Source organism: Phacochoerus africanus, chromosome 6 (assembly GCF_016906955.1).
Source record: "Phacochoerus africanus isolate WHEZ1 chromosome 6, ROS_Pafr_v1, whole genome shotgun sequence".
Lineage (NCBI taxonomy): Eukaryota > Metazoa > Chordata > Mammalia > Artiodactyla > Suidae > Phacochoerus > Phacochoerus africanus.
In genome coordinates this window covers 92,820,064-92,829,179 of record NC_062549.1, presented here as the reverse complement: position 1 = coordinate 92,829,179, position 9,116 = coordinate 92,820,064, and the positions used below count along the sequence as shown (strand labels likewise).

Sequence of the window (9,116 nt, the reverse complement as noted above, 5' to 3'; positions counted from 1 at the left end):
TTGTTTGGGTCAAGACCTACTCATTACTTTTGACTGACATGTATCCAGTCTTATTTAATTTATAGGTCTTCCCTCTCACGTTTTTTCTTCCCTTCCTTCCTTTTTTTTTTTTTTTTGGCTGCACCTGCAGCATATGGAAGTTCCCAGGCTAAGGGTCGAACTGGAGCTGCAGCTGCTGGCCTACACCACAGCCACAGTCATGCCAGATCTGAGATGCAACTGCAACCTACACCACAGCTGCTGGCAATCCTGGATCCTTAACCCACTGAGTGAGGCTAGGGATCAAACTCACATCCTCATGGATACTAGCTGAGTTTGTCTCCACTGAGCCACAATGGGAACTCTCCTTCCTTTTTTCTTTCCTTCCTTCCTTCTTCTGTCATTTCTTTGTTGAAGAAGCCAGATCATTTATCCTGTAGGATGTTTCTGTAGTTTAGATTTTTCTGAGTGCAATTCCATGGTGCTGTTTAACATAGTCCTCTGTCGAGTATATTTCATATAAACTGGTGGTTAGATCTAGAGATTCGAGGGGATGCAGTTGTGACATTTCAGGCACAAATACTTTGTAGGTGGTATCGAATACTGCCATCAGATGGCAATAAGGTTAGGCCGTTTCTATCTTTTTTTTTTTTAACTTAATCAGTACGTGTAGCATGAAACATTCACACAAAATAGTCATTTTCTATCTTTTTCAGTCTTTCTTCATTTATTGGAAGAATTAGCTTAACACTACCTATTTGATAACTCAAAGTTACTGCTCCTATAAGAAAGATAGCTCTATATCCTTTGAGCAGGAAATTAAATTATAACGTGTGAAAAGGGTGCTGCTTGATATTGGGTTCTAATCATTTCTAGACCTTTCCAGTGGACAGACCTAGGAAATAAATAACTTTTTTGAAAAGGCAGGGTTTGCTATCAGTTTATACTGATATCTCTAATTCAAATATAGGTTTGGGGGGTTGTTACTTAATTTTTAATTTTACAGTTGTTTTCAGGGTTGTTACTTATTTTTTAAATTTTATATTTAATTGTACATATTTAAAAAAAATTCTCTCTGATTTAGAAGTCTTTATCCCTAATAATATTAATATAATTAGATTTGACTTTTGGAAGTTCAGCCTAGAGCCTGCTTCTCTAGCACTTGTAATGATTTTTTTTTCAAAGTAGTTAATATAAACTTTTAAATTCCTTTATCTGTAAGCCATTTGGAATGGATTCTTTTGTCTGCAACTGAATCCTGGTGGTGTAACCAGTGTAAGCAGGACTGTGCATCGTCTGTGAAGTACGGGTGCAGCCACTCATAGTGAAACCTATTGATGCAGATAATTCCCCAGTGGGAGAATTATTGAAGATGTATTAAACAAACCTGAGTCACTCAAGCTCTTCTGTCTAGGTACAAATCCCAGTTCACCAAAATGTGGGCTTCTGTTGTTCCACAGCAATCCTTCTCCTTCCTTATTCCTTTTTCCCTGAATCAGACCCCAGGGAAACATAGGAAGTTAGGCTTATAGCAAGTACACAGGCTTTTCTCTTTACTGTGGATCTTGGTCATTTCAGCGAAGTCTCTGAAGAGCCTTCACCACCTCAGAGTAGATGAATCAGAAGCCCTGGAACTGAACGCACATGGCCAGGAAGGACGGGAAAGTTGGAACCGGCCAATCACTCCAGAGACCTTGAGGACTGCACAGGTGTTTGGATCAGGGATGAGTCACAGGAGTAGGACATTCTCATAACGTTCCATGGCATCTTCCTCTTTAGAGCTGATCTTTCCAGCCACATCATCTTGGGGCTGTGTCTTCACCTCAGAGTAGACAATCAAGGCATGCTGGGGAGAAAAGAAGGTAGAATAAGAACTGAAAAGCGAGAGGGAATATGGGGCTATCGGTAGTAATGGGAGATGAATCAGTCAGGAAATGAAACTTACCTGATCCTCTAGAAATGTTCTGGAGGTATTAGCTGTAGAGGAAAAGAAAACCATTGAGCCATGAGTATTTTGATTCACTCAGAGCCCAGCCTTCTAGCTTATTCCCCAGAGTCTGAGAGCCCCTGGGTCCCATCCACTGATTGCCATGTTTTCCCCATCCTGACTTCCAACATGTCCTACAAGATGTAAATTTGTTTTACCATGTCTTATCCCAATCCTCTGCAAGTTCTTTTCAAGCTCCAATGATCTGTCAACTCCTCTGTCAACACCACCCCAAGAAACCTCACGCCTCTCCTTGACCAGATGTTAAGAGAGAATTTCTTTCTTAGTTTCAGTTCTTGCCTCTCTTAACTGCCTTGTAAGAAAAACTCTCTTACATTAGCATGTTCTATTTCTCGACTTTATTGCGAAAGTTTCTTAGAGACAGAGCCACAGTGAGAGAAAATTTCAGCAGGTGTGATTTGTCACATCTTGCATATTAGAAATTAAGAATTTCAGAGAACAAGGTGGAATTATGAGAGTTGTATAATAATTTTATGAAGAGATAGAGCCTGAAAAAAGAAAAGGGATACATCCTGGGACACCCAAGATTTCTATCTTTTTATCATATTTTTACTACCAATATTTTTGGGTTACAGATCTTTTTAATGACCTGATAGAAACTATGTACTCTTCCCCCCAAACAATAGTCACATGCATGGAACTCTGCATACAATTTCAGGGGCTTCATGCAACACTGAGGCACTGGTGAAGAAATTCTGCATCAATATATAAAGTGCCTAAAATATAACTAGTCTGTCAACAGTGTGCTCAGCTTAAATGGTATTTTGACAAATATGTCAAGGACAATGTGAAGAGCAGCAACTGATCAAGGTGACTCTTTAAGATGTACCCAATTAACCCAATCGAATTGGTGGCTGTTCTATCATTCAAAAGGTCCTGATTAGCAAGGATGGCTGAAAAATCAAAGTGACAGACAAAGCAGGTGTTCAGAAGATACATGTTATTCAAATATAGCAATAGGCACTATAAGCAGCAAATATTATAGCAAAATGGAAGACTTAGTCTTTTACTGGGTTTGTGACCTTGCAAAAGTCCTTAACTTTCTGCTACAGGTTACAAGTGAACTTCCTACTAGGCACAAAGATATTGGAGAGGTGCTATTTGTAGAAAAGGCAACTTACAAAATGGGATAAAATTCTTACAAACCACATATCAGATAAGGGGTTCATATGCAAAGTATATAAGGAAATCATACAACTTAATAGCTAAAATAACAATGATAATAACCCAATTTAAAAATGGGCAAAAGATCTGAATAAATACTTCTTTAAAGTAGACATACCAGTGGCCAACAGTTATTGAAAAGGTGCTCAGCGTCAGGGATCATCAGATAGTGCAAATCAAAGCCACAAGGAGATATTGCCTGACGCATGTTAGGATGGCTATCAGTAAAAAGACAAAAGATAACAAGTTGCTGGCGAGGATATGGAGAAAAGGGAATTCTGGTGCATTGCTGGTGGGAGTATAAATTGGTAGTGTCACAATGGAAAACTGTAGGGAGGTTTCTTTAAAAATTAAAAATGAAATGATGATGTGATCCAGCAACCCCACTTTCTAAATATATATCAAAAGGAATTGAAATATGGATCTGGAAAGATCACAGCACTATTCATATACTATTCATACACAATACCAAGTCATGGAAACTACTTAAATGTTTAATGATGGATGAATTAATAAATAAAAAATCACACACACACAATGGAATACTGTTCCACCTTTAAAAAAGAAGGAAATCCTATGATTTTTGATGACATGGTTGGACCTGGGCAATGTTATGCTAAGAAAAATAAGCCAGACACAGAAAGACAAATATTTTATGTTCTCAAACTCATAAAAGAAGAGAGTAAAATTGGGATTGGGGGAAAGGCGACTAGAGCTAATGGTCAAAAGTTACCAAAGCTTGAGTTATGAAGGATAAATAAATTTTGGAGATCTACATAGGGCCTATAACTAATTATATACTTAAAATTTGTTAAGAAGTAAATTTTATGTTGTATAATAATAATAAGTGGAAGGAAACTTTGGGAGATGATGTAAATGTCTATGGCCTTAAGGTGGTGATGGTTTCACTGGTGTAAATTTATATCCAAACTCATGTATTGTATATGTTAAATATTTATAGCTTTTTACATGTCAGAAAAAAGGTAATGAACTACTTATAATGCTAGAATATGAATGAACTGCAAAACATTGTGTTAGTGAAAGAAGCCAGACAAAAGGTTAGATTATATACGATTCCATTTATATGAAATTGTAGGAAAGCAAAACTATAGGACAGAAGGCAGATCAGTGGCTGCCAGGGGTGGAGCTGGGGGGAGATTAACTGCAAAGGAGTATGAAAGGATTTTCTGGGGTGTTGAAAACGTTTGGTATTTCTCTGACTGCTTACATTCATTGCAATAATTTGATCTGTACATTTAAATGTAGTGAATTATAGCGCATGTAGATTATACCTCAATAAAGCTGATTAAAACAATAGTTTTGAGTAGAAAACAGGGTGCATAATTAAGTAGTGTCTCAAAACTTTTGGTTCAGTTATATATGTGTGTGTGTGTGTGTGAGCATGTTCACACAGGTTTGCAGTACAATTTGTATTTCTTACTGTATATGACAATGAAAAGAATATTTCGACACCACCTATCTAGAGGGTTGAGAGTTCTGACTCATAACTGGTGGTGGGATGAGAAGAGTGCTGCTGGGCTAGCAAGGACCTGAGATTCCCAGGTGTCCCCCAGGTCCATGTCAGAGGCAGAACAAGAAGGAGTCTGGTAGGGTCTGTGGGTACCAAGGGACTCCAGCAGCAGGAGGCTGGATGTGATTGACTGGAGGGGAGGCCAGTGAAGGAGTTAGAAATGCATCAGCTGGGACAAAGGAATTTAAGGAAAGAGGGAAAACCTCAAGAGATCACACATGTACTTTAGAGGGGGGAACTCCTGCTTTTGTATCTGCCATCCCAGGGGAGGCAGAAGCCAGCTTCCAAAATACCAGTTGGAGTAAGTCCTTTCCCCAGAAATTTCCAGGCTAGTTAGGGGAAGCCAACCAAAGAAATAGAGAAGAAACCAACTTTGCTCCATTCTCCCCCACATCCCTTCCATTGCCAGCTTCTCTTCTCAAATTTGTCTGAATTAGGAGAGGGGAAAGTTTTGATTAACATCTTCGAACTAGGTGTTCTACTTACTAAATTGATTCTATGACCTAAGGAATCCACATGTCTATTATCTAAGAGAACAGAGAATATGTTGAAAAACCTGTGGCTGCCAGAATTTTTATTCTGAGTGCCTGGAAAGATCTTCCACAGAAGAAAGTTTAAAGAGGTGGTGAGAGACAAAGTTTTTGTAATTAAGTCATGAGTCTTGATGGTCAGTACATTGGTTGCATAGGGTTATTATGTGGATTAACTAAACACATGCATCCATATGTATAAGTATATATGCTATCATGGGTATATATATATATATATATTTTTTTTGCTTTTTTTAGGGCCACACCTGCAGCATATGGAGGTTCCCAGGCAGGGGTCAAATCGGAGCTGCAGCTGCCAGCTTACACCACAGCCACAGCAACACAAGATCTGAGCTGCATCTGCAATCTACACCATAGCTCATGGCAATGCTGGATCCTTAACAGTAAGCGGGGCCAGGGATCAAACCCTCATCCTCACAGATGCTAGTGGTGTTCTTGACCTGCTGAGCCACAACAGAAACTCCCTATAATGTACATATTCTTATCACATAGTGGGTGCTTTGTAATCATTCATTCATTACTTACAGGCAACCTCTGTACATACTCCTTCGTGATTACAATATCTATTAGAAGGATGTTTAAATTTTGTTTTGTTTTGATCATCAGCAAAGACATATTATGTATTTTTCGGTGTCTGTCTTCTCTCTTTCGAATCTAGCACCACACTGCAGCAATTTTTATCTGCTTTGTTCACTAACAGACTCCCTATATTTAAAACAGTACTATCATGGACTTGGAGAATAGACTTGTGGCTGCCCGGGGGGAGAGGAAGGGATTGGGAGGGGTCGGGAGCTTGGGGTTGTCGGATGCAAATTATTGCTCTTGGAATGGATTTACAATGAGATCCTGCTGAGTAGCATTGGGAACTATGTCTAGATAATTATATCGCAACAGAACAAATGGTGGAAAAATATGTCTACATGTAAGTGTAACTTGGTTCCCATGTTGTACGGTGGAAAAAAATAAAAATAAATTAAAAAAAAAAACAATAAATCTGGCCATTCTGAGTGTATCATGGTAAAAAAATAAAATAAAATAAAATGAATAAAACAGTACCTATCACACAGGAGGTGCTCAATAAATAGGTGTTGAATGAATGAATATAGCTTGCGGCCAACATCTCTGCCCAATGACTTACCTTGCCCCTCTCCTGGCTGAATAATCTGGATCTCAGAATATACCAAGTCTCCTTCTTTGAGATGCACTGGGAAGGAAAAAAAAAGCAATATTTTCTTAACCATGAATGTTTATTGTGACTGTCCAGTTTGGGATACTAGGAGACCAGAGGCCTTTGCCAGGCCTCAAAAGCCATTATCTTTCCCTGGCTTAAGCCAAGAGCAGATTCCTCCCAGGGACTCCTCACCATTGCTGTACAACTGTTGAAGCTCCACCGAGGCAGGACATTTGGGAGGGGGAGGCTCCCCTGGGCCCAGAGTAAGGGGGCTCCTGTGAGACAGAGAAACACATGTTTATCCTTGAAACATTATAATGTGTGTGAGAATTGGACAGACAGACAGAAAAGGATGGGGCGATGTCAGCTGAACAAAGCCAGAAGAATCTCTGACATGATAGAAACAATCAAATCTTGGATAGAATGGTCACTGGCAATTGGTTAAAAAATCCAGCCTGGGGTTCCCATCATGGCTCAGAGGAAACAAATCTGACAGGCATCCATGAGGACGCAGGTTCAATCCCTGGCCTCACTCAGTGGGTTAAGGATCCAGTGTTGCCGTGAGCTGTGGTGTAGGCTGGCAGCAACAGCTCTGATTTGACCCCTAGCCTGGGAACCTCCATATGTCCCGGTTGTGGCCCTAAAAAGACAAAATAAATAAATAAATAAATAAATAAATAAATAAATAATCAAGCCTCCTCATCAGGAGTAGTGACTTCACATCATTCTGTCTGGACCATTCAAGAAGGCATTAGACATAATCCATGCTCCTAGTTCCAGACTGTAACCTAAGGCTGAAACACTGCCACAGGCAGAAGAGGAAGACCATATTTTCCAAACCAAATTAAAAAACATAAAATCCGATGAGTATATGAGCACATGGAGGCAAAAAGAAGATTATTACAAATTGAGGCACCTCTGGAAAGTCTAGAACCAATAGTCATTTTATACATAGTTATAGTAATACATTATCTAACTATAGCACTACCTGTGCCATAAATATTCTGTGCCAACATAGAAAATCTATAACCTTTGGCGGCATCCATTTAGATGAAGGGATCAATATCAAATAAGAACTAACCTAAACACACGTAAAATCCATTACACAAACTATTAGAAAGCTCCTGGGAAGCTGTGATTGTGGCCATTTCAAGGAATGAGAAAGTGGGAGCAACTAACCACAGGGACATAGAGAAATCACTTGGCCTAATTCTGCAGCCCTGCAATTCTGTATCTTTTATTCTTACAACCTCACCTGGTTGTGTGTCCCAGTAAACCATCTCCTGCAAAATAAAGCAAAGGCAGATTTGGGTCAGCAGGAGGAGCTCTTTCTCAAATATTTCACACACAGTTGCTTGCCTAAGAGAGGTCACCAGAAAAAAAATCAATTCAAGCATGGGCCCTGTCTCGAATTCCCATGAAAATGATGTGAAAAAGAATTGAACAAAGCATATAATTTGCTGGGGACTGGCTACACATTCCTGGATTGAATATGCAATTATTTGAGACTTGATTAAGGGTTTAAGGCTGTGTTAAAATACTACGTATAACCAAACTGTCTTTCTTTCAGAGCAGTGAGGGGCTATAGGTGGATTTGCAGGTGCATCTGTGGTTTTGCCTAGAGGAAGCTCAAGTTCCAACATGGGCTTGTTAAGGAAGCTGATGGTTAGAGGCCCACGGCTTCTGCATCCAGCCCAATGCAAGGCACACGGATAGTGTCCAGAAGGACATGGTGAGGTAAATTGAATTGAATTAAATCAAGAAACAGAGATGAAGGATGTGGATAATTGTTCTCAAGCGAACATGTTTCTGTGCCTGTCTTGTACACCAGGTTTTCTGGCATCTGAAGCTAGCCTGACTTGGGCTAAGGCAAGAAGCCATTGGAAGCACATGGCAGGTGGTACCTGGGATAAATTCTCTCCCCTGGGTAGAGGGGGAGCCAGCAGGCTGGCTTGTGGAGAGCACGGCCATTGGAATACAAGATGATGGGTTCAGGCTTCGACTCAGGGAAGTCTCTGAGGAAGAAGAAGGGTAGAGATTAGCCAGCTCCCATTCTCAGTCATTTCTTCATAGGGCCTTTCAGTTTATTTTAATCGTCCACTTGCGAGGGATGTACAATGGGCTGAAGTACCCAGTTGGCCAGTCCGTTGGAACCAAAGAAACTACCCAAGGAAACTGTTAAAAAGTGTTTTAACATTAAAGTTAAAAGTAAAATGTTTAAAGTAACATTAAAGTTAAAAGTAAAATGTTTACTTCTTCCCTACATTTCACTTGAGGCTTCTTAAACCAGATTAGAAATCTGCTAATCTGAAACTGCCATCTGAAGAAAGGGTGTGAGTGTGTCTGTGAGTGCTGGGGTGGTGAGGGGGGGAATGGTGGTGTGGGGGTTACCAAGGCTGCGATAAGCTGGGGTGTCTAAGGCAGAGATAGGGCGTGGACTCTGGCAAAGGTAAGAGAGAACACAAACCTGGTTTCCTCTGGTGCCAGCAGTAAAACAGCAGGGCCACAGCCAGAAGAAGAAAGCTGAGTGTCCCCCCAGTGGCACCCGCAGCCATGAGGCCTCTTCTGTTCCCTGGCATACCTGGAGGGGAAAAGCCTGTATCAGCCTCAGGGAGTGGGGTCTAGGGCCTGGAATTGCCAGGAATCCCTGGAAACTTTCCTCAGCCTGGCTGGTGTCCTGATCCCTGGGAGAGGGAGGAATCTAAAAGCTAG

At 40.5% G+C, this 9,116-nt stretch overlaps 1 protein-coding gene across 3 annotated transcripts in view; it reads right to left on the bottom strand.

The window, feature by feature from the left end:
- Positions 1–319: 319 nt before the first annotated feature.
- Positions 320–9,116, bottom strand: part of FCRL4 (Fc receptor like 4) — a 25,300-nt gene continuing 16,503 nt past the window's right edge. For all 3 annotated transcript variants that reach the window (XM_047784236.1, XM_047784235.1, XM_047784234.1), the window contains exons 7-13: positions 8,872–8,985; positions 8,309–8,419; positions 7,660–7,687; positions 6,597–6,679; positions 6,372–6,437; positions 1,925–1,956; positions 320–1,825 (exon numbers count right to left, since the gene is read on the bottom strand). In XM_047784236.1, the coding sequence (XP_047640192.1) occupies positions 1,709–1,825; positions 1,925–1,956; positions 6,372–6,437; positions 6,597–6,679; positions 7,660–7,687; positions 8,309–8,419; positions 8,872–8,985 (551 nt within the window). In that variant the 3' untranslated portion in view covers positions 320–1,708. The remainder of the gene's footprint in view (positions 1,826–1,924; positions 1,957–6,371; positions 6,438–6,596; positions 6,680–7,659; positions 7,688–8,308; positions 8,420–8,871; positions 8,986–9,116) is intronic.